The sequence below is a fragment of the Vulpes lagopus genome, chromosome 24, assembly GCF_018345385.1.
Source record: "Vulpes lagopus strain Blue_001 chromosome 24, ASM1834538v1, whole genome shotgun sequence".
Taxonomy (NCBI): Eukaryota; Metazoa; Chordata; class Mammalia; order Carnivora; family Canidae; genus Vulpes; species Vulpes lagopus.
This window is the reverse complement of record NC_054847.1, coordinates 19,618,252-19,644,804: the sequence shown is the minus strand read 5'-3', so window position 1 is coordinate 19,644,804 and position 26,553 is coordinate 19,618,252. Positions and strand designations below refer to the sequence as shown.

Sequence of the window (26,553 nt, the reverse complement as noted above, 5' to 3'; positions counted from 1 at the left end):
CCCATGATAAGTGGTCTGCCCTGAGGAGACAGACAGCATTCCAGAGCCACCTGCCAGCCACCAGGTTGTCAGTAGGCAGCTGTCTCTCAGAGCAGCAATGACAGCTGACCAGACGAGTGCCCCATCAACTATCTACATGTGGGAAAAGGTGCGATCCCCTAAAAGCCTTGGAAAAAACCTACACTTGTCAGAAATGTTATTTCCTGACACTGTGAACTGCAAGTCATTTCCTCTGTGAATTAAAGTGGTGGGTATGCATACATTCTTTAGCCGGACCCAGGGGAGCCTTGCTAGGCAGTCAGTACTGAAGCTGTCATTCTGACCCTTGAAAGACCAGGAAATGATGACCAGGAGAGCCATGTGGTACAAAATCCAAGGCTGTAAATACTTTGCCAAGCATCATCAAAGTCAGTGGGTTCAGAAAAAGAGCAAGCTCCCTTGCTGCAGGTGGGGCTTATCACCATGGCAATCCCACACTCCCCAACTCTCCTCAGAGACAGCTCAGAGCAGATGTTGTGATGTTGAGTCTTCATAAAATGCTGCCCAAACTCAGGCAACTTGCTCTAGTCCTTCAAGCAATCTGGACACAGAATTCAAAACTGGCAATAAAACAATTGATATGAACTACAATACACTAAGTGCCTCATATGCCCCAGATTCCGAGTAACACATGACATACATGCAGTCTTGCATAAGCCTCACTGCAAGCTTGCACAGTTCATAAAAATCACCTCCACAATATCGACTATGAGAAATACTGAGGAGTCAATGAGAGGCAGATAATCCCTAGTCAGTCAAATCCAGAACAAGGCTTCAATCATTTAAACCTCTATAGCCTCAGTTGTGGACTACTCCCTTCTTATTAATCAACAATCTTTTCTAGCAGCCTGGATTGGCCTTCCACACAGAGGTGACCTTCTGCAAGTTGCTGGACAATGTTTAAGGGCTGAGCCCGATGGAGTCTAAAATATCATCTGTGGTTGAAACTCCCTGATTTGTGGGAGCCTTGTGATATGCTAGGCATGGTAGGCAATTTAGAATCATTAAGCCAGTTTCTATTTTCAAGGAGCATATATTATATGAAAGAAATCCAAATTAAAATACACAGTTGAGCAATTGAGTGTAAAGCTATATAGTAATAATTACATGTGAAATAGGAAAGAAAGAAAGGGAACAGACAATTTGGGCACCATAGTCACAGAAGGCTCCATCTGCAACACAGAGCATGGTACCATGGCAAGTAGAGGAAGGGAATTAAGTGACCAGAACACCCAAGTGCTGCATCCTGAGGCTCCCATGGAACAGACCCAGGCCAGAGCTCCAGAGAGTGCAGACCACAGGTTATTTGGTCCTAAATGGTGAACCTACAGGCATAATGAGAAAGAGCAGGGCCTGTAGTAGATATGATGGGTGAGGACAGCATAGGACCTAATTTATACATAATTGTTCTAATTTTCTGAGTATTTCACTCATGGGTTCTTAGCAACTGACATGAAAGTTCTTCAGGAGAAGCCTGTTTCCACAGCAAGAATTTTTGAAAACCTGACTTCTGTTGGAAAGAGCTGACCCCCGGGTCCCAGGTAGCTAGTGGGTGGCACAGCAGCATTGGGAGAAGAAGTGAGAACTGAACGTGGTGTTCAGGAAGGTCAAGGAGGAAGATGACATGTGAACTACCTCCCAAAGGGGAGAATGAGTTGAAGAGAAATGGTGGCTCATGTAGCATGGGGTGGGTATAAGAGAATTACTAGGTGTCCAAACCGAGATATTTCTGAGATTGTAAAAGGGTAGCATTTGTTATTATGGAAGGACAATGGGAAAAAACTGGGTTTTACTGAGTGAACCAGGATGAATGGCCATTCTATGCAAAGTTCTCTTTCTAGACTTCCTATGAAAACTTCAACATCACATACATTTCTTACAGATGCCTCAGTTTAACTATTATCTATAGTGGGAAAGAAAAAAATCAAGACTTCCCGCAGACTATATCACTACAGAAAAACCAGCATTAAAAAACAAACAACCAAAAAACAAAAAAAAAAAAAAAAAAAAAAAAACAGAGGCTGTTCCTAAGAACTGAAGAGCATTGGGTAACAGTTGGTCAACCTTAGAAAGTAGATAACAGCAATCCTGCAAATGTCATCCTTGGGAATACTGTTATAGAAAGTGTCAGCATGCATGTATGCATGTTGCAAATAAAGTGTTCAATACTCAATTTTAGGAGGCTCCTGAGGAAACTTAATTAAATAGGTTTTTCAAAGGCCTTCTTCTTGGATCCCTTTCTACCACAAAGACACATTATGAGTTTCTATAAGAGAAATAACATGTGCATCATTTTCCACTTTTTTTATCCACTTTTATTTAACCAGAGAATCTATGTTTCCAGGTTACTTATTAGGAAGCCCTGGAACCCATGTTCCATGGTACCTGATTTGGAAAATGCTCTGTTCAAGGGATGAGGTAGATTTCCAGATACAATATCTACCTACAATGTTCCAACTCATAAAATCAGGAACATCAAAGTAGCCCTGCCTTGAGAAACGGAATATCCATTTGCTGATAAATGGAGTGGGAGAAAGAGGACTTGGCAGGCTGCAAAGGTGACTGGATTCTAATCTTAGCTTGACCTCTCTGAAAAATGAAACCCTTTTGAATCTCAATGCCTAAGAGTCCATAAGCTCATAAATCTTATGATTCCTATGGTGCTATTAGGGAGATCTAGCATTCCTTTAACTCATCAAACAAATACTGAATGCCTACCATGTGTCAGGCACTGCGCTAAATTTTAAGGTTACAGGATGAGCAATGAGACCTTTCCTGCGGTGTCTAGAGCCAGTTTCTTCAATCTCCTGGGTTTTCCCATGGAAAGCAACATTTTTTTTTCAAATTTAGTATAAAAATCTTATATCTTGAATATAAACATTGTTTGGAAACAGTGTGGATGAGGGGGTATATTTTAAAGAAGATGAAATAAAATTAAAATCGATTACTCATATTAGGGAACCTTGAAATATATTTGAAACTAACAACAAAGAAAATACTTGTTGAACATTCTTGTCTAATAACCACAAAATATTATCTCATGCAAAATAAATAACAACATACGTCCTTCATCACAGCCCAGCATCCTCTCTTTAGATGCTCATGCTTTGCCTGGTTTGGTAGTTATGGTGGTTGTTGTTAATCTGACATTCATATCAGGCTTCCCAAATCACCTTATCAAATCTTGAACTTGTAGTCTCTTAAAAGCAAAGGGATTAGAAATACATCTGCCTAAACTACGCACTGACCACTCAGGTGCTCTTTGTGGTGTCTTCTTATTCCTGAACTTGTATGTTTCCAAAATCTTAGCTACTGAATCCTGGGATTCTATATAGGGACATGGAATTGAGACAGATATTATTAAGTGTATATATATATATGTATATATATATATATATACACACACATATATATGATATGGGGAATATATATATGTATGTATGTCATACACATATATATGCGTATATTTATAAATATATATATATGAAAAATTGACCAATATTTCTCATTATGTAATCTAGGAGAATAAAAAATCCACATCTATATGTCTATATGTCCATCTGTGTCTCTATCTCTGTATCTGTTTTTCTGCATGTCTCTATCTCTAGCTACGTCTAAAACTCCAGTTCCCTAGACCAATATCTTGGAGAAGAGGAGGAAAGGGAGTCAGGGAGCCAAAGGAAAGACAAAATAATGGAATGCCCATGTACTATAAATCTATTATTTCTAGAAATAGATGGGCCAAAACTATTTTGAAATATATTTATAGGTGATGATAAGCATTTAGGATTATGAGGCTTCATTCCACTCAACCAAAATTGAATTACTGGGAATAATTTTTATGGTCTTTTGAAATGTATGTTATTTATTTATAAATTAATAACTTTATAACCTTTATAACTTCAGCCTTTTGGTTTTTTTTTTTTAAAGATTTTATTTATTATTCTTGAGAGACACACAGAGAGAGGCAGAGACATAGGCAGAGGGAGAAGCAAGCTCTCCGTGGGGAGCTTGGTGCAGGACTTGATCCCATAACCCTGGGATCACGACTTGAGCCAAAGGCAGATGTTCAACCACTGAGCTACCCAGGTGCCCCTGTTTTGTTTTATTTTATCATTCCCACAGTGACTTATGTATTACAACAAACTATGTAGAGTTATGTGGAATAAAATGGAGACTTTGCTCAAAGTATATTTGCATATACAAAATATTATGTAGCAAGGCAAGAAGAACATTTTATTTTAAAATTAGCAATAAGAACTTTTAAGGGATCTCTGGGTGGCTCAGTCAGTTAAGCAGCTGCCTTCAGCTTAGGTCATGATCTCAGGGTCCTGCGATCGAGCCCAATATCAGGTTCCCTGCTCAGCAGGTGTCTACTTCTCCCTCTCCCTCTGCCCTCACCCCCCACTAGTGCTGTCTTTCTCTCTCTCTCAATAAATAAATAAAATCTTTTAAAAAGAAGACAACACATGTGTTTGCTTTATGATCTCGGGCAAGTCATATAACCTCTCTTGTCTTCAGTCTCCTCTGCCATAAAATAAGAGTAAGCCACAAATTACTGACCACCATGCGAGGCTGTTGTGAGTAGTAAAATGAAATAATGTAAGTGAAAGTAAGTGTTCTGAAGAGTGTAAAGTAGCATATAAGTGGAAGGTGCTATTATCTTTAATCAAAACCACCAGAATACACATGCATTTTTCATCCTTATCGCACACCATAAACAAATTTGAACTCTAAAAATGAAATCAGCCCAAAGTAAAATGTTAGAAATGACAGTAAGTCATTTTTCAGAACAAAGAAATTGATTTTCCATAGATGTTCTTTCCTGCTGCATGTAAGGACCTATATCCATCAATGGCTAGGTCCCTTGTCTTGACACTGGGTATAATTATGGCCAATCACACAGTTGCTTGGTTCATGTTACTATCAGAGCTTGGGGCCACTATGTTTCCTCTGTATTACCACAGGGATATGCCAGGATTTATAGCAAATTGTGCTGTTACCAAGACATTTTTTTAAATTAATTTAAAAAAAAAAAACCTATTCTTTTCATGAATGTGATCTAAGCCTAAACTTTGGGCTATGTGTGCACTTTCCAGTTCAAAAGTTCTAAGTCCTTTACAATCATTATTTTAAGCAATGCTTTCAAACATCAAACTAGACTGACTAAAGATTACTAAACACTCTACTTTTGTAGACAAGATAAATTCCCAAGAAAAATCAGGATAGCTGCCAGACCCTCCATTAAGCCTTTATATTATTTTATTTAACCCTCAAAACCAACTATATCTTACCAATGTTAATTTCTGGTTTTGGATAACTGAACCATCATTATGTGAGACGTTAACAATAAGGGACATGGGTGAAGGATATAAGGGGACTCTTTCTACTGTTTTTGCAAATCTTCATTTTTTTTTCTGTAAGTCAAAATTAGGTAAAAATTAAAAGCAAAAACTAAAATACAAATCTTACAAAATAGCATCCTATTCCCATTAGTCTAGACACTAAGTCTCTGAGAGATTAATCATTTGCCTGAAGTCAATTATTGTTTCTATTAATTTATACCTTCAGTTTAGTCTATAAAGTATTTAAGGCAGCTCATTTACGCAAAGTAAAAGATAATAATTATAATAAAAATAGCTAACAATTTTACAGAGTAACCACATACCAGGAACTATCTTAAGAACTTGAAAAAGAAGAAGAAAAAAAAAAAGAACTTGACAAAGATTACATCAATACCTATATCAACCCATGACATAGGTCCTATTTTAATTTCCATTCATAAGAAAAAACTAAGATGCCAAGGAGATCACTAACTTGCTCAAGGTCACACTTCTAGCAAGTGGGGGAATGAGGATGACATCCAGCACTATAGAAGATGACATTCAAATGGCAGAGAAGAAAGGCAGAAAGTTTAGGGGGAACATGAAGTGAATCCAGGAGAGAAGTAACATGGGAGTCTGTCAACAGCACAAATTTCAAAGTGCATTTAACAGAAGTTTGACCATATGATCAGGAGATGGGCAAGCACCTTTGATTTAGGACCACCCAGTGTTTCTCCTAAAGATCCTCAAACAGTATGCTGATAAGTACAGTATAAAGAACCTAACTTTCACATATTTTAAGGAAGTGACAATGGGTTTTATGGGGAAGAGTTTTATAATCTTATATACTATAGGTAGTTGATATCTCAGCAATAAATGTTTCTGTAAAAATTCTGTAGGCTGTCAATAGTATGTGCTCAAGGGACACAGCCCTCCTCTTCCCTCACTTAATCCAGGAAATGATTTCGGAATATCTTGCTTAATATATTTTTCTCTCAACTGCACTTGTGCTAAATATTGGGTGGAGCTGATTTTGAGATTGTGTTCCTGCCAATTTCCTTAAAGAACAGGGTTCTACTTATCTCAGTAAACATACTCCTGTATGCCACACTATTCTTCCAAAGAATAAGTCAAGCTTCTCCCTCACATCACTCTCCCACACCCACTGGAACAGGTTATAAAGTAAAAAATCTCATTTATTAATCAGGGAACTCACTGGCCTTTCTTAATAAATAAATTTCCTATTTTCCTGAAATCTAAAATTTTAACTTATAACATGATTTTTTTCATTCACTTTTAGTTGCAATCCATTCAAAATATACTATAAATTTCTCCACCTTAATTTTTCTTATTTAAATTAACTAATTAATTAAAATTCATTATTTAATTAAACATACATTTTCTTGATTACTTTGGGATGACTAGGCATCTCCTTGCCTGTGTTTCCCATCAGGAGAAATCCTCCTAGTGGTAACTGAAAATATGTGGGCCATTCTGGGCTGACACAATGACTAGAGGGCACAACTGGCATTTTATGGGAGAGAGTCAGGGATGCTAAATATCCTTAAGTGCAGGAAAATCAAGAACAATATAGAACTATCCTGTCCAAAATGACAGCAGAGGACCTTCAGAGCTACGCTCTCTTGAAGAACAGTGTGGAGATTTTTACCACAATAATCCTGAAAGAAGGTCTCTAGCCTCCATGTAAAATGCTTTTAGTGCAGTGAGCTCATTACTCTCATCACCATTGCTGAAGCAGCTAAAATGGAACATGTATTCACATATTAACCTAAAATTTGTCATGGTTTAATTTCGACCTGTTTGCCTTCTAGAGTAATATGCCCCAGGAAAATCATGTCCTCTTCTCAATGAATCACTATTTCAGTTTATTTTGATAAACTTTCATGAAATAATAAGGACCACTTTGGTTTATAGAATGTTGCTTGTTTTTTACTCCTTCAACTTCACAAATTCCTTCTACTTCACAATATAGTGTTATTAGCAATTCAGTTACTGCCTCCCTGTAGGAATACCTCTACCCTGAAGGAATGAAAAACTAGTTGTGTCTCAGGAGCTGTTTCTCACCGTCTCCTTCGTGATTTCACCTATCTTCTTTTTTAGAGAATCTGCTTCTTTCTCTACTTCTAATCCAATCTGATGAATGAATTCTATGCCACTTAGCTGCCTGAATATGATCAAGATTAGAACTAAAGTTGCCAGGGAAAACCAGATAAGTACTAAATATCTGGCTCAAATACATTTTGTCATGCCAGAAGGAAACATGCATGGGCTATATGTTTTCGTTGTACCTGATGATCTCTCCCTTGCTGTTGGCTCAGATCAAAGAAAAAAGGTGCAAGATGCTTAATGTGTAGTCAGGAATGGGTTTTGTCTTGTGGACATACATCAGTCAGCTGGCAGCAGCTGCCTTGAGTGCAGCATGGAGAGTGAATCTTAGACTACATCTCATTTAACAAAAACTAATAAAAGCTATTGCAAGAGTCTGAGACATGGCAATGCCAATGTTGCTGGTACCTACGCTATGCATTTGCTAACACTGATAAAGTAGAAGAAGCACTGGTTTGGAGTCCTAGGTCTGAAATGCAAAATTCTAGTGTTAGAACTTACTAGTTGACTGAGCTATCAACATCTCTGGGCTACAACATCCTCATCAATAAATTTGTAATAATAATAATAATAATAATAATAATAATGTATCCCAATTGGGCTGTTGTATAAATGAACTGAAATGACTCTTTTAAGTTCTATAAATATTTATTTAGTACAACTTAGTAGCCCAGACACTCTGGCATCATGACAAGAATAAAACCACAAATGAGTCAAGGTCACTGCCCTTGAAAAACTAAGAGTCAAAAGGGGGGAAAAAAAACAAGTAAGCAGATAATCTCAATATAAAGTGGTAAAGACATTAATAATTGAACCACAAAGTGTTATGAGAATGTAGAAGACAGGCATTCCATCAATGACTTCTGCAGCAGCTGATAAAAACTCTGATAGAAACTGACTTTTACAATGGGGAACTCTATGATCCTATGTAACAGCCAGTGCTGAGATTGTTGACTCATAGGCTCAACAATGTCTTCTAGGACCCATCATGTCTTTATATCTTAGAGAAAGCAATGCTTTCATCCAGAAGTCACAGAATCTGTAGGTCTTACAATGGAATGGATCATGGCAGCAACTCAAACAATACCCTTTATTTTCATGTCCCTTTTCTCACATCTCACTGGTTCAGATGGATTCAACCTGGCATGTTTCTGAACTGATCATCAATCAAGGAAATAGAATTATCATGATTGACTGTGACAGATACTCTGAAGTGGGTGGTAACCATAATGTGCACTTCAGAGTCTAGATCAGCTTACCAGAAGTGGGGTGATAGTGAAGGGATGGTTTTTTAAAAGACATCAATCCAAATTTTCAAAGAATGAGTAAAATTAGCTAAAATAAGAGGATGAACATCTCAGGCAGAGGAACAACATAACTAGAGGAAAATTATCACAGAAATAACAGAGGTAAAAGTAGCACTTGTTATGAGCTTTGGATTTCCTATATGCTTGTGGACTGAAATCTACCTCTGGAGTCAGAGAAGTATCATGGTCTTAAGACACCCTTAAATTAACATTCAACATTTTTTTTTTACTTTAGTTGTGTTTCTTTGAAATAAAACATATGATTTCTCTAAACATTTTTTGATTTCTACTTCTTAGATATCTCTCTGTGGGAAATGATCAAGTTCTTTGGGTATAGCAGACACTCAACTCAGTAACTATGGAATTGACAGCACAGCAGAAAGGATTACATACTATGAATTCTTAACTTGGATTAATTAATCACTTAGATACAGTTTATGTACAAATTATTTTAATTTAGAAATTCCAAAAATTCTTAACTATAAAGTCTAAGTAAAATGTTCTTCTAACCTAAATAAAATTCTCTTCTAATGGATTTTTGCATGGGATAGATAGGCCTTTCCAGGAGAGATTTATTTCATTATATTCTCTTGAAAATACTCAAATGGACACAGCACAGGTAAGCCTCCAATTGCATTCTTAATCTAGTCATATTGGCTCTCCTATCAGTGAAAACTACTCCATCAGATGAGAAATGTTTTAATCCAGGTCCCTTACTTTTTCCTGTATCAACATAGAATGAAAAGTGGGGAGATGTTATATCAGGAGTTACCAGCCAAAGGCCACATGAAACAACCAAATACCACTTTAAAATGCATTTCAGAATAAGAAAACAAACTTATATCCCTGTGACTAATGCTAACTAATCCCTATTAGTAACACTACTGGAATGCACAATGGAATAGGGAAAACTCAAAGCATGCCCAGAAAGTTCAAAGTAATGGCCAGGGTGACAATCTCCCATTAATTCCCACTGGAAGGTCGGGTTGACTATTTAATCGCATGAACTACATTTTGGAGTTTCAGTACAATCTGTGGTTTGTTTTGCTTTTCGAATCATATGGTCTGGGAACAGAACGTACATAGCTCAGTAAGAATTTCAGAAGATACAGAAAAAGGGAAAGTCTTTCTATGAGACACACAAGTACACTGAGGAAGCAATTTCCTTTAAGGTATTCCCAAATAATAAAATCGGAAAAAATCAGACTATAATTAATAGGATTGTGATGTTAATACAGTCACTTCCTTAGGAATTTTGGTAACAGAGAATAAAGAAAAAAGCTGCACATACATTGCAATATGGGGGTATGTAACAAGGTGGGAAGAGGAAGTAATTCAAAATACAATACCTGTTTATTGACAGACAATGTACAATAAATATATTTAAGCTGCATTGCAGTTCCTCTCTCTTTAGCATTTAAATTGATTCACCATTTACATCTACTCTCCACCTTCCCGGTAAACATGGATGGGGAAACTCTGATTAGAACAAGCCTCTATTTTTCTCTTTGGATTCCCTCATTGCCAAGCATTATTAAAATTTCACCTTTAATTTCACTGCAAGACATCTAAATGAAAGGGAATGCAGAAGTTGGCTACGGGAACTCTCAAATTTAATCTCCTTTGCAGTCCGATTCCTGTAGCGTGAATAGCAGCCTGATCTTATTGGCACTTTCAACTGCAAAGTCAGGTTCATTTCAAAATTTAATACAACGTATTTGTCATCACCACACTTCCCTCAGTAAGGACACTGACACCAAACTGCTACTGGTTGGTGGTCTGAAAAAGATAGGTTGCTGAAAATGAAAATTCTCTCCTCTAAACCTAAATAACTCATCTCACATATTATGTGTCTTCTGTTTCTGCAAGAGTACACTATTGCTTTCCACAATTTGATCTTTTAGTAATCCATCTAGGTAACAATAAAGAAATAAAAGAATATTTACTCACTGCTTGCTTCTGGAAAGACAGTAATATATTTCACAGATTTCAAAAATAACTTCCCCAGCAGGAAACAAGAAACAACAGATTAGAATCAATATTTCTGTTGATTCTAAGTATAAGACGTATTTGTCACTGCTGTAGCCTACTTCTGTTATACACTAATGTTGTGAGGCTGTCCAAAGGCCCCCTTCTGCCTAGAACAGTGTTTCTCAAATTGCAATCCCTAGACCAGCAGCATCAGCATCACCTGGGAACTTGTTAGAAATACAAATCCTTGAGCCTCATCCCAGACCTACTGAATCTGGAGTAAAGGAATTCTGTGTGTGTGTGTTTAAGTGAAGCAAAGTTGACACACAATGTTACATTAGTTTCAGGTGCACAACATAGTGATTTGACAAATTGATTAGTTATGCTATGCTCATCACAAATGTAGCTACCATTAGTCATTATACAACAGTATTAAAATGCCAGTGACGGGATCCCTGGGTGGTGCAGCAGTTTGGCGCCTGCCTTTGGCCCAGGGCGCGATCCTGGAGACCCGGGATCGAATCCCACGTCGGGCTCCCGGTGTATGGAGCCTGCTTCTCCCTCTGCCTGTGTCTCTGCCTCTCTCTCTCTCTCTGTGACTATCATAAATAAATTAAAAAAAATAAAAAAAAAATAAAATAAAATGCCAGTGACTATATTCCCTATGCTGTACCTTTCACCCCCACGACTTATTCATCACATAACTGCATAACTGGAAACTTGTACTTCTAATTCCCCTTCATCCATTTTGGATCCTCCTACCCCATCCCCTCTGGCAACCATCAGTTTATTCTCAGTATTTATAGGTCCGTTTCTGTTTTTTTTTTTTATTTCCACATATAAATAAAATTATATGGCATTGGTTTTTTTCTGCCTGACTTATTTTGCCTAACATATTAGGTCCATCCATGCTGTTTCTTCTTTACAGTTGAGTAATAGTCCATTGCATATATATATACCACATCCTCTTTATCCATTCATCTATTGATAGACACTTGGGTTGCCTCCATATTTTGCTTATTGTAAGTAATACAGCTATAAACATAGGGATGCATGTATCTTTTCAAATTAGTGCTTTTGTTGTCTTTGGACAAATAGTAGTAGAATTACTGAATCTCTAGTATCTCTATTTTTTTAATTTTTTGAGGAACCTCCATACTGTTTTCCACAGTGGCTATATCAATTTACATTTCCACCAACAGTGCATAAGGGTTCCCTTTTCTCCAGATGCTCACCAACACTTGTTATTTCTTATCTTTTTGTTACTAGCCATGCTGACAAGTGTAAGGTGATAACATATTGTGGTTTTGATTTGCACTTCTCTGATGACTAGTCTTTCTATAATCCCATGGGTTATTTTAACACTGTAGTTTTTGAATGATCTACAACAAAAGAGATAGTGCAACATGTTCCCCAAACACCTCAGACCCAATTTTCCTACACAAATAATTCCTTTAACATTTTTTCTTGTTTTTATTAAGAAATATTGCAATTTTTTTTCTTGTTTCTCATTCAGAAATATTCCAATACATTCTGGAATACACTACAAAATGAAAACATGAACAACCTAGCTAGCCCTTCCCCTAGAGTCATAAATTATTTCAATTGTTAGAAAATAAGACTCAAGAGGATGGTATAAGTTACCAGCACTGCCTAAATGGGAAAGAAATGGGATTCAATAATGCTTTTTATGCTTTCAAAGGGGAGGACAGAGCAGTATATTAAAGCCTGTCAGATATTACCAAATAATTATAAATAGTGAGGGTTGTTTAGGGGCGCCTGGGTGGCTCAGTTGGTTAAGCATCCAACCCTTGGTTTCAGCTCAGATTGTGATCTCAGGCTTGTGAGATCAAGCCCTGTGTTGGGCTCTGTATTCAGTACAGTCTGCTTATCCCTCTCCCTCTGCTCCTCCTCCCTACTCTCTCTCTCTCTCTAAAATAAATTTTTTTAAAAATATAGGGATGGTTGTTCCAAGTATTGAATGAGCTCTCATGAGTGGCAGCATCATTTCTTTCTTGAAACCTGTTTAAATATTATCGTCAATATGGTATGATTGTAATTGGATCCTCTATCTTCTATAGGAATGGATCCACGAAATACCTTTGCTGGCATCCTTGTCTCAGTTTGAGTCATACCACAACCAAACTCCGTGATAGAGTCTTAGGCAAATATTTATTGGGGAGTAATGCCCGAGAACCAGTGCAAGAATGGAGGATATGACAGAAAGAGAAAGAAGGCTGAGAGAAGGTCTATGATCAAATCAGTCACCTTGATGATTAAATGGAGCTTCCTCTCCCTGGGAGCTCTAGGAAATAGCACAGAACTTGCATCTCAAGGTTACCCCATCTGAGGGGCAAGGGAGCTGATATTTATACAACTCTCAATCATTGGTTGAAGGCTGCTCCCTGGGATTCTCAATTCCCTAGCACTTCTGACTGCATATGTAGGCAGAGAAATTCCTCAAGCAAAGAGAGCCAGGTGATGTCAGCTGGAATTTCGGGGGCAATATGCACAGAAATGGCCAAGCAGACCTGAGCAAGAAATGACAGTGCATGCTATGTCCTACTATTTAAAAAAAGCTGTCTCTGGATTTGCCCTGCTAATATAAAATGCATGTCTAAATTTATTCCCCTCTCCTTTGATCCCTCTGACTCCTAGCAATGCAGTTTTAAAATTCCCAAACCTTATGCAAAGTTAAGTGTTTGCCTGTGTGTGTGTGTCTTTCTCAAAATAGAAACAGTATAAGAAAATAAGGTACCCTCTTGTAACTTAAAAAAGAAAATCTATTATTACTATTATCCCTTCCAAAATGCAAATCTTTAATCCAGATACTTATGTCCACCAAGGTGCCATTGCTCAAAACTTTTAGAAAATTTTTTTTGAAATTTATTTTGAGCTCTGTGTTCTCTGTGGTGGTTCTAATTTGTAGAGTCACTTTAACAGGTTGATTGACTGCAGACTGTACTTGTGTGGCAAAGAAATACTTCACTAATAATTTATTCCTTGTTCTTCCTAAAATATAAGAAAGTAAATATTGTGCTAAAATAAGAGTTAGAAAGTCTTGTAAGAAAAAGAAATACAGAGGAGAAATAAAGCAGCACTTGTTGACCAAAATGAGATACAGCATGAGCAAAGGGCTTAGAAAATATATCTTGAAAACACAAAGGGAGTTCTATTTAGAATTTTGGTGACTCACAAAATATTCTGATAAATAACTTCCTATCTGAATAGAGTTTGACCTTCTTCTCAAAGGTTACCTAAAGGACATTTCTTGAAATTTAAAGATTAAAAAAATAAATAAAGCTTACATTCCAATCAGATTTACAAACATCAGAAAAATTGCAATCTACCCCAGTTAAATGATTATTCTAGCATGCTTTCTACCAATTAAAGTCCTCTTATGGGTACTTACAAGCACATGCTTACAAGAACACGCCATTTTATCCAAGATTAAATATCATATTTTTGGATTGTTCAAGGTTAATGATGCAAGGCAAAAAACTCACAGAAAAATGCCTCCGAAATGTAAAGCAAAGTAACCTTAATGATGGGAAATCTTCCCTCAAACTTTCTGTGCAAATATATACACCACTTATGGAAAATATTTGCGTGGGTAAAATCTAGTGCAACTGAAAAATAAGTATCCCTGTATGCAAGGGGGCATTCTAGTAACACTGGATAACCCTAGCTCCATGTACCTGTCAACATGTGTTCTTCTTGATATATTGTATCCTGCATTACGCTAAAATGGTCATTTGCTTTCTACAAGTACAGAATGTACACAGCATTACCTCTGAATAAAGATATTTGCTGAAATATACAGACTTTTTTTTTTTTCTCCAGATAACCTAGTCAGCAAATTATGGAGCAAAGCAGGTGATGAGTACTCACAGTCTGACTGTCCCAATAAGTAGCCTGGTTTTAATCCAATGACCCTGTGGTATCATCTGTCCACTTTGCATTATGGAGACATGAAAATGATAAATAGAGGCCACTCGCCAGCCACTGGGAATGCTGTCCAATCCCCTGGCATAATGGGGGTTTTCCCAACCTGCTCTGGGAAGATGTCACATAGTGATAAACTTTCATCAACCACCAGTGAAACTCAGCATCAATGAACTAGTTACATGTTTGAGAAACAAAGTCTAAAACACAGTGAATTCACTTGATAATCTAAAGGAGAAATAGGTTGGGTATGCAGTCTGCATCACACTCCATTTGCTTTCAAATGCCCTCTGACATGGAGGAAACCTGCTTGTCGATGAGACAAGAAAAAACTATGTATGTTCTATACTCAGTAGAATTCTATTGACTCAGACTAATGATAAGATACTATGCAGAGGAAAGCAATCAAAGCCCCCTGACCATTCAAAGTGGTAGTAATCATATTCCAAATCAGAATACTCATTGTTTCTATTATACTATTCATGTAATCTATTATATATAATCTAATTTTTCCTAAAATGAATATTACTGACCCATTGTTTGCTGCAATCACAAGCCAGGTAAGCAATAAGAACTTCATTAAGAGTGAACAGTATCACTAATAAATCAAAGTAGAGAATGGGTCAAAACATACCTTCTACAGAGATAGCTGTACAAATTCATTAATGACTACTTAGATCTTTGATTACATTCTTAAACTAACCCAAAAGGTTTGCACATCTCAAATTGCTATTTATAGTTACTGGTTTCAATGTGGCAGACTTTGTGTATTTTGAAAGGTTGTAAGCTAATGATTTATTATTTTTTAAAGATGTTATTTATTCATTTGAGAGAGAGAGAAAAAAAAAAAAACACGAGTGCGGGGTGGGGGTGAGAAGGAGAAGCAGACATATATTTATTTACCTAAAAGTAAGTTACCTTTGCACATTATAGCAGGCCTTAAACCTGATGAGATTTCATGTAAGTTTTTGTTTTTAACCAAAATGAAGATATTTCTTTTGGTCATATGCACTTAACTTTAAATAAATTCTGAAATAAAGGGCGTACAAAACAATAAATTCAGGGTGGTAAAAAGAAAACTATCAAATGTTATAAGAAAAAAAATCACAGCTGACTTAAGTTTATTTCAACCTTTTTCTTTCTCTCTAAGCATTTAAATGAGTGTCAACAGTGTATCAATTCCTGTAGATATAGAAAGACTATGATAATAGGTGGAGAGTCAAAGAGGAGCATTTCTCTGCTAAACTTCTGTCATAAATCACCCAGAATTTCATAGAAGCTGAATTGCAAGATGTGCAACCAGACCACATTTTTAATTTCTCACTGGACAAAAGATGGCTTTAGCTACCAGGAGGCCAGCCTGTTCTTGTAAGCATGACCATGGCTGATACCCCACAAATGATTAGGGAGCCCATTCAAGTATGTAAAAATCACAAAGACTTCATGAAACTGATATGAGCCAGTAGTAATTTCTATTTCTCCCCATAGAAATTGAGAGGCTAGGTCAATGTTGAAAATTAGCCATTTCATAGGAATAAGCAAAAACAAAACAAAAACAAAAACAAAAACAAAACAAAACAAAAAAACAAAAACCAAAAAACCCTCTAGAAGTGCTATACAATGGTAACATTGATACCTTTGTAAAAAGATTCTGCATCCATTTTCAGTGGCTAAGGAAGTATATGATGGGGGAGGAAGGGCAGTTTCCCCACAGCACACCACAGAATTCTCCAACACCAGCTGGGTATCCTAATATTCAATTCTGTCCCTACCTACAAATAGCATCAGATTCCACAAGTAAAAGGCTCAGTCCAACAAGACTGCCCTGCACTTCAGAGGCCAAATGCAAGGCCAGGTAGGCTATGCTTTTAACCAACCAGCTACAGACTGGAGGTTCCAACAACGCCGTCCAACTCAGGATGCCAATTGCAAGTCCAGATTGTTACCTGCACTTCAGACCAATAGGCTATAAATCAGAGGTTGCCACAACTCCCTCCCTGGCTTTAATTAATTTTTCAGAGTGGCTCACAGAATTCAGGAAGCCTGTTTTACTTACTAGATGACCCATTTCTTATGAAAGGATGTAATTCAGGAACAGCCGGATGGAAGAGATGCATAGGATGAAGTACAGGGAAAAGGCATAGGGTTTCTACCCACCATTCTCCCCGAATCTCTGTGATGAGTGACAACACTCCTTTTTTTCTGAGTCACAACGCACCCATTTCATCTTTCTGGAAGCAATTTCAGGAACTGAGGGCAAGAGGCCAAATGTAATCAAAGATGCTCCCATTGTTCTTATTGCTCAGGAAGTTCCAAGAGTTTTAACAGCTCTGTGCCAGAAATGGGGAGAATATGTATTTCTAATTATAGATCACCATATAACACCTGCAATACGATAGAAGGCACAGAACAAATTGTGAAAATCTCCTCAGCCCTATATACATAATCTATCATGACAAGCCTCTAATACCTGCTGTGAGATGACAAAGTCTGACAGTCACTTGTCTTTGGGACTCAACCAAAGGATCTTCTTGTTTCTTGTTTCCACAGCAGGAGGTTGGGAGGAAGAAGTAGTATGGTTATTCTAATACTAATTATTATTTCCATATTATGTAAGAATGTTCTTTGCACAATTCCCCCAGGGCAGAGTAATAAATGTGCATTATAGTGAAATAAGCTTATAGCATATTTTGAATGGTTATGTGCCAGACACCTCATTAATACTTTTATATAACCAATTTAACTCTCTCAATCTGAGAGTGAGAGGTAGGTTTTATCAATCCATTTTCAAACTGAAGGAAAGGATGCCTCCACAAGTTAATTTTCCTGAGATGGTCTAGCAGGTGAGGAGCAGACTTGAAATTCCAACCTGGCTAAGTGCAGAATCCAGGTTTGAACCTCTAAACTACTCTTCCTGAATTCAAGGAAAAGCAATACAAACATGATCTTATTTGCCTCTGTTAATAAATTGTACATACATTACCACAATCCAAAAATTATCGGTAATATTAGAAGCCATTATTAGCTGTAACTACTCAAAAAGGTTGCAGTTACTATAATGTGTTGTTGGCCTCTATTTAATTAAACAAATACCTTTCATTAGATAACTGATTACATTTCTTGATAAAGTGTACATCTGTCTAATCATGGCAGTGGTTAAAAAAAGAAAGTAGATAAAAAGAGGAAAGAAAGAAGAGGGAGGAGGGAAAGAAAGAAGGAAAAAAGAGTGAGGAAAGGATAGGGAGAGAGTCAAAGAGGGCAAGAAAGAAAAAGGGGTTGTGGGGAGACAGGAAGGAGAGAAACAAGGAAACCACTGCTGAATGTCAATCCCATGTGGGAGAAAATAGCCACTCTGAACCCACTTTGTAATTTCCTTCTATATACTTCATAAGCCAAAACATTTCACTCCACACACCAAGAGCATTATAAATAGGATTAATAGACATAGTCAATATTCTTCCAAGAGATGGATTTTTTTCTAAACTATGGGATAAGGTTTAAAAATGTCACTTTTTTCATTTCCATGTGACTTACATATTTTCTAAATCACCCTTCATTCCAAACAACTATTGTACCAGAAGCTTGGCAATGAAGGAAAGATGCCACTGTTAATGGTTTTGTAAAGCTTGACAAATTATATTTTAAAAATGGTTCCTTAGAAATGTCAGTATTATGTCTAGAACTGATTCTAGTTGAATGTTATATAAATGAAAAGATTTAGTATTTTTTTTTCCTTAGGAAAGAACTGCAGCCCTGAAATCCTTACAAACTATAGTATTTATTAATAATATATAAAAGCATGTTGCATATCGACCTCAAAAAAGGCAAAGAAAATTTCTTTGGTATTGATAAATTGAAGACTACCCAAAGGAATTCCGAATGCTCTATCTTGATAGATTGAAAATTGCAGAGAAATTTCTAGGTTCACTATATTGCATTTAGGCATAATCCTATAGTTCTCTTTTGCAGTATATGGCCTCATATTAAGTTAAGGCAGCTTACTTTACAGCAGTGTGGCATCTGACTTAAACATAAATATTCAAAGATAGAAAAGTTGTGTTCCTCTTCCTTGGGAAATTGACCTGTTAGAGAGCAGTGACATGACACAGGGCAGATATCACTTAACAACACATGTTGTTTTGCCTCATACCTTGGTCATTCTGGCAGATGGCCTTCAGGACGCGATGCCCCAGGCCACATTTTCCATGATCAGGGATACAAATCCCTTCGGATACCAGCCATCGGTAACACATCGGATCCTCGCAAGGGATAGACTCCACCAAATGAGGGCAGTGGCCTGCAGACCCTGTGGATTCCATGAGGACATGACGCCGTCTCATTCTAAATCCTGAAAAGAAAAGAAAAAAAACAAAAATTTCACAGTATTCCATCTTTATCCAACAGAAGAAAAGCAGCAGCAACTAGAAGAGAGATGAAACTTTCATTTCATTCTCTATAGTTCTAAACGGTGTATTATTTTAAGGTGTTTTCCTTTATTGGAAAAGGAAGGAATAGATGAAAAGAAAGGGAAAGAAAATGGACAAGAACTAGAGGAGAAAAGCTGTCCTCCAAGACTGAACAACCTTGGAGAGGCCACACATAATCAAACCAAGTAGTAAGTAGCATGTTGTCCAACAGAATCAATAAACCAGCAGAAATAAATGAAGACTCTCAGAAATAGCCTAAACACGGATAAATCCACTTTTTTTTTCTGTTGTTTTTCACATTCTGGTTACTCCACATTGAGTTGAAATGAGTACATCTGTATTAGATGTACATGTGTACATCTGGCATACATCTGGCATACCCCTGGTAACTAAGAAATTTGTGCACTGAGGTTTCTAGGTCAGCCTGCCCTGTGAATATGGCACCTCTTTGGACCACATTCCCCACCTTGGCTTGACATGGGTCTCTAGACTGTTAATCAGTTTAAAAAATAAATATTGTGGGACTAGGGCCAAACACCCCACTATAACAAGGATATAAATGGGCCTTACACGCTATAAGCTTACAGAGTGACAAACTCAGGCTACAAGAGACAAGCAGCTACAAATTGAGGAAAATGATTCAACCATACAACTGTAGGGAGTGTGGAGGTGTGTGGTGAAGTGGAGAATATGTGCTCGCTCCAAAAGAGGTGGCGATTCTATAGCTTCCATGGACTATTACCATGAGGGAGAATGTGGATCCTCTGTTAACAAACCTAATTTTTGACTAAGAAGATAGAAATCCAAGTTGCATTTTGTTTCTATATGAAATCTCTGCATGTTTAACTAATTTATCTTTTCAAAAAAACAAAGTAGCCTAAAAGAAAAGAAAAGTGACTGAGAACTAGATACAACCATTTGGTTTATGAGTTTTCAATCTCTGGCCCTGATGACATATCATTTCTGAAGGCTATGCCTGCCTTCCATGAATCTCATATTTTACTTCCAGTCTCTATCACACCAAATTCTGTTTACCAGCTTAATTCCTTCAATTACTTTAATTTTTTTTGTTGTTTAAAATTTTATTTATTTATTCATGAGAGATACACAGAGACATACACAGAGGGAGAAGCAGGCTCCCTGCAGGGAACCCAATGTGGGACTTGATCCCAGGATCATGACCTGAGCCAAAGGTAACACTCAACCACACAGCCACCCAAGAGTACCTAGTTCCTTTTATTTTTAATGAAACCAATCTTATTGGGTGATAACATTTTAAGGAATTATTCACTTTTTTCCTTTAGGTAAGTTAAAAGAGACAGACGGGGATGCCTGGGTGGCTCAGTGGTTGAGCCTCTGCCTTTGGCTCAGGTCATGATCTTAGAGTGCCGTGATTGAGTCCCACATTGGGCTTCCCTTGAGGAGCTGCTTCTCTCTCTGCATATCTCTGCCTCTCTCTGTCTCTCGTGAACAAATAAATAAAATCTTTAAAAAAAAAAGGGACAGACAGACGACTATGACAGGAAAAAAAGAGAGTATGAGAACACTGAAGTCCCACCATGAAAGTTAGATACCCCACTACCTTTCCCACAAGAGGTGGGAAGAAGGACAAGTTAGGGAGCATGTGAAGTCACAAAGCCAGGTATATATCTCTCCCAGATTTCCGAAAGCCGTGCCTATTTTCCCACCAATAGTAATTGAAATGAAAAGTTTACAAAGCTCAAGGTATAGTTGGCAAACGACTGGCTCCTATAAAATTACACTGCCAAGGAAGGAGTTTGGAACTAATGGACACATGGTTTTAGGCCACAAGAGGGAGCTGAGCTTCCTTAGAATATTACAGAGCTGGACAAGTATTTTAGATAAAAATACTCAAGTGCTTTATTTAGGTTTTCTTGCTCTAGGGTTAACCCATGAACTCCTTGTTTTTTCTTCTTCTTCTTCTTCTTCTTCTTCTTCTTCTTCTTCTTCTCTCCTTCTCCTTCTTCTTCCTTTTTTTTTTTTTTTTTTAATAAAGGGAGAGGGAAGGAGGAGAAAGGCAGGGGAGGAGGCAGAGGGAGAGAGGGAGAATCTTAAGGAGGCTCCACACCCAGCGCAGAGCCTGACATGGGGCTCCACCTCACAACCCTGAGATCATGACCTGAGCTGAAATCCAGAGTTGGACGCTTAACCAAATGAGCCAGCCAGGCACCTCTGAGCTCCTTTTAGAAGAGATTCTTTGATTTTTATACTGACAATCAGCCATGTAGGGGAAGGTATCATTCAGCCAATCAGAGACCACATTCATGATCATGGCATTGAAAATATTAAGGTCAGGGATAATTAAAATAATAGATGGCTTCTGCCATACTTTATACCTACAAGTCTGTATCATTAATTAGTTAAAATCTGCAGAAAGGGGGACGCCTGGGTGGCTCAGCAGTTGAACGTCTGCCTTCGGCTCAGGATGTGATCCTGGAGTTCCAGGATTGAGTCCTAGATGGGGCTCCCTGCATGAAGCTTGCTTCTCCTCCCTCTGCCTGTGTCTCTGACTCCCTCTGTGTCTCTGACTCCCTCTGTGTCTCTGACTCCCTCTGTGTCTCTCATGAATAAATAAGTAAAACCTCTAAACAACAACAACAACAACAACAACAACAACAATCTGCAGAATCTCCCTTCCTGGGCCACCTTCAGAAAAGACACAGGAAACATACAAGGTTTCAACTGCACTTGATGGTCACCCAGCTACACTGAGCTCCAAGCTCTCATTGCCACACAGCTTGGGTCATGACCTCTATTCTTATGTGTCCATATGCTGCTTATTTACCATCTTATGTTTATGTTTGTTTAGTTTACACATTTGAACAGGACATACCATGGATCTCCATGATTTATAAGGTTTGACAACTGAGAAACTTAGTCGTCTTTACTGAGGATTCTAGGTGTACTAGTACCTAGAACTTAAGGCCATTGAGGGGTATGTGAAGTTTCCCTCCATAAATCAAATTGCATCCATCTCACAATAAATCTATAGATTACACCTCCTTAGTCAATAAATTTGTCCAGTCTTTCATCTATGCTGCCCTTGTCCTGATCGTAACTAGGATCAAATCACAGCACAAGCTCAGCACAAAACAAAAACCTTGGAGCCTCTTGTTAGTGCTTAACCTTTAATCACACATTCGTGTTCATGCCTGCCATAGACATCAGGCTTCCCCTGGGTGCTTCTGTTCCAAAAGATACACAACTGCCAAGTCCACAGTGTCTGGGGCCAGCCAACCACTTACCTTCATTTACCGAATTCCATATTAATACGATAGCGTCATTCAGTAAACATTAACTGCCATATGTAGATCACTGTAATGTACTGTGGGAAGCCAAAGGAGGAACAGAAAACATAAATCTATTCTTCATGGAGCATACAGTCCAACAAAGGGAAAAGGTACATGTATTAAATATCTACCTATCCCAAGATGGTGCCAGCCATTTTACTTATATTACCCCAAAATAATAAATCTTCAAAACTCTTTTGTAAGTTGCCATTCACGTTTTATGCATGTGAAAACTAAGATCAGACAAGACTATATTACTGCTCCATGTTATTGATTAACTAGATATGTATGAAATTCAGTCGAGGACTTTTTGAGTCATCACCTCTTCATAAGAAATAATTCAAGTCGGCTCCTCTGTGTGATGCATTCTAGCCCCACTTCATACAGTGAATCTGCAGGAACTGTGGATCATTTCCTCAAAATGAAAGTGTGCAGGCCGGAGAGTGAGATTTTAGGCACGAGGCAGCAAGAATGAGTTTTAACAATCACTTAATGACTACAGATTCAATCCACCTTTAATGAAACTGGTATTTGCAGGATTTTTTTTTAATTTAATGAACCCAAAGTTTAGTGTATATTCTGCTGGTTTACTATGTATTTTATTGAATTTTAGCAAAGAGTGAATTGTGGATTGGGGAGAGAAAAGGGAAGAAGCACAAATGGCAGAAGATGGGCCAAAGTTTTTCAAATGAAATCATGGGAAAATTAAAGGAGATAGGAGGTAAATGTAGGTTTGAGGCCATGTACTTGTGGCCCCAAAGTGTCCATGTAAGCTTCTATGGAGCTATCCATGGGCAATACTGTGTCTCCACACTAACGCCACTTGAACAGGCCTGAAGCAGTAGCCAGCAGGTTGACCAAGGATGACAAAAGCTTATTCCATCTTAAGCATCTCATTGGTTCCTCATCCCTGGCAACCCTAGAAATAGCGTAACAACTTTGTGCCAGGAAACCTGAGCACATTGATTCCAACCCTTTAGAAATCAACCACCATTCCTGCAAGAGTAGAGCTTTATAGTATCATTATTAGTTTGCACCCTGCTGTGAATATAGAAAATAAGAAAAACTAATGTTAGGGCAATTTTGATCATGAGAACTCTCAACACTTAGAATGAGAAGTAGGCATGCAACCCCCCACATCCTAACACACACAGACATAGAAAAATAGGGAAAAGAAAAAACTATCTCTTGGCATACACATTTTCTATAACAAAGCAAAATAATTTTTATAGACTTCTCACTGAAAGTTGATATAGCAGGCAAGAACGGAAAATGGAAATTTTCCCCCATTGTTGTTATATAAGATCTAAAATATGCAGTATTGCCCTGCTTTGGTGTGTTATCTAAATTGATTTGTTTCAGAGCATAAAAAACTGTCTTTGTAAAGATATTCATGGCTTCCCAGTTTCAGGATGTCTTTTCCTATGGGAATTTTAGAACTTTAAGATGTATGACTGGGGGTAAATACATTATTGGGTGAGTTAAGAAATCCCTGAAGTCCTACCACATAAGCAGTTACCTATTGTGACACTGTATTGAGAAGCCTCCATCAAATGTTCTTTAAAACAACTTCTGTGGGCAAGGATGTCTTTCTGGAATATGTATGAAAAGGACAAGGATGTCATATAAATGTATGTCTCTGTATCAAAAAGAATTTTTAAAAATGTATTATATCTTTGTGTAGAGTTCACTCATCAGCAATTTTTTCAGGTTATTTCTCTTACATATATCTCTAATTATAACTCCCTAGGAGTGTATCAAAGATAAAGCAATGAATGATAAAACCTGATCCAATTTAAATTCTTCTGAAAGGCGTCCTAGCTTCACTTGACAAGTACCAACCCGCTGAGTACTGTTCCCCTTGTCTGCCTATCAAAGACCTGGTGGAAAGTGTGAAGGCTGCGTACAACGGCTGATTTTCTAATGTACTCTGAATGGCTGACAGTCACAAACCTTACAGGATTTCTGATTGAAGGATGCCTGCCTTAGAATAACAGCCATATTATGATCATTTCTAGAGTAACTAATTTCTTCTGTTAGATGCACAAAATTAACTGCTTTCCCATCCTTTTCTTTTTCTTTTTTTTTTTTAATTTGAACAAAAGGAAGATACCAAAGCAATAGCACAGTGACTGAGGAAAAGACTATTGAAGAGAAAAAAAGTAATTATCTCCAACCTAACACATTAATTTTCTTGCTGTTGTTTGCTGATATTTCCCTCAAATCCTCTATCTTCCATATATATATATATATATACATATATATATATATATATATATATATGAAATGCATATAGGAAGGTTCACTGCATTTCTTTAGGGTAGGGAATTCAAATGTGAAGCTTAACAGTTCAGTTTACATCCCAGAGTTTTGTGATGTTTAATGCATTAGCTCATGTATTGCAGCCTCTGTGGAATTCCAAATTGCATTTACGTTGTGCCAGTCAGCGACTCTGGCAGCCCTCATGGCAGGACCGTGGGACAGACAGATTGAAAAGATCCCAGACCTCAGGCTCACAAGTCAGTAGAAATAACAAGAAGATTACTTACCATCATCATAACATGCTTGGACTCCTTGTAGGCACAGAATCACTTCCCTAGAGGAAAAACTCTATTCTTTATTTTTCCCAAGAGGGATTAGAGGCAGGTGGTCCTGGCAGATTTTAGAAAGACCTTAAAAATCAAAATTGTCTCTGCTCTGGGGAAGCATTTATAAAATACCTAACTTCCAGACCTGAATAACAATCATTGCTGTATACATGCTCTTCTGTTTGTGATTACTTAGTGCCTAGGGCAGGTGATTCAGCCTAAGAATAGGCCCTATAAAACAGAGACTGGTTCTCATCAATTCCAACATGACCCTTCACTCTGCAAGTAGCTGGGTGACAGTACTATCTTCACCATCTTCAGGTGAGTTCTATTGTCTCCACCCTTTCCTTCGGCTTCATAGGCTGTGCCTCTCTTGGAAAAATTTATTGTTTGAGGCAAAAAACATTCCAGTTACCTGCTTCTCTCAAGCTACTCTTGGAACACCCTTCCTTTCTCACTCAACTGCAGTCCAAAGGTAGCACACTGGAGCTAAAACAAACCCCATGTCCCATGCCTTATCCTACATTGGTTCAATTATTGGCTCCCAAGATTAATGGGTTCCACTGGCCAATATGGTGCATGTGGGCAGAGGCCTTCTTTGCTAAGCTTGGCATTGGATTTGTGCCTTTATCCAAACTTCCTTAGGCTATGGAGGGAATCACTAAGGAAGCCCAGTATTTGAAGGAACACTGGACTAGGGAGATAGGAAGCCAGGTTCTTAGTGCTGGCTGGGCCACTATTAAATCCCTGTGGGATTTAAGACAAATTGGTTCACTTCTCCACACTTTAGTTTTGAAATATTATGAAGTGTCATACCTTGCTGAGCCTAAATGCTGATGCAAAGTTGGTATTAGTATACCTAGGGCTGCCAAAAGAGAAGACCACAGTGGGTGATGTAAGATAACAGAATTTTTTTTGGTCTCACAGTTCTGGAGAAATCAAAGGGTCTGTAGAGCCATGCTTCCTCTGAATGTGCTGGGGAAAGACTGCCCCCATCCTTTCCCTAGCTTCTGGTGGCTATTGGCAATCCTTCACACTCCTTGGCTTATACACGTATCACTCTAATGTCTGCCTTTGCATAGCATTCTCCTCTGTGTATATCTGTGTCCAAATCTCAGTCTTTGTGTAAGGACATCAGTCGTTAAAATAGGGCCTATCCTAATCCAATATGACCTCATCTTAACTTGAGTCCATCTGCAATAACCCTATTTCCCTATAAGGTCATATTCACATATACTAGGTGTTAGGAATGAAGATTTTTTTTTGAAGGATATAATTCAACTCACAACAGGTGATATCTAATGAATGATGGACCAGGGTGCATTTGCAAGAGTTAACTCATACAATAGACGAATAGGGGCTAATGAAGAAAAGGTTTGGCATTAAAGCATCTGGGGCCAAGGGGGCAAACAGAGGGGTCTGAAGGTTGTGAGACTCCCAGCTGAGTTCCACAGACCAGTTCAGAATTATGTGGAAAAGGAAGATTGAAAAAAAAAAAAGTTGAAAGAGCACTT

The 26,553-nt window shown here is 37.8% G+C and overlaps 1 protein-coding gene across 1 annotated transcript in view; it reads right to left on the bottom strand.

The window, feature by feature from the left end:
• THSD7B (thrombospondin type 1 domain containing 7B) overlaps positions 1–26,553 on the bottom strand; it is a 732,294-nt gene that overhangs the window by 459,403 nt on the left and 246,338 nt on the right. The window contains exon 6 of the mRNA XM_041739265.1: positions 18,864–19,061. Within this exon, the coding sequence (XP_041595199.1) occupies positions 18,864–19,061 (198 nt within the window). The remainder of the gene's footprint in view (positions 1–18,863; positions 19,062–26,553) is intronic.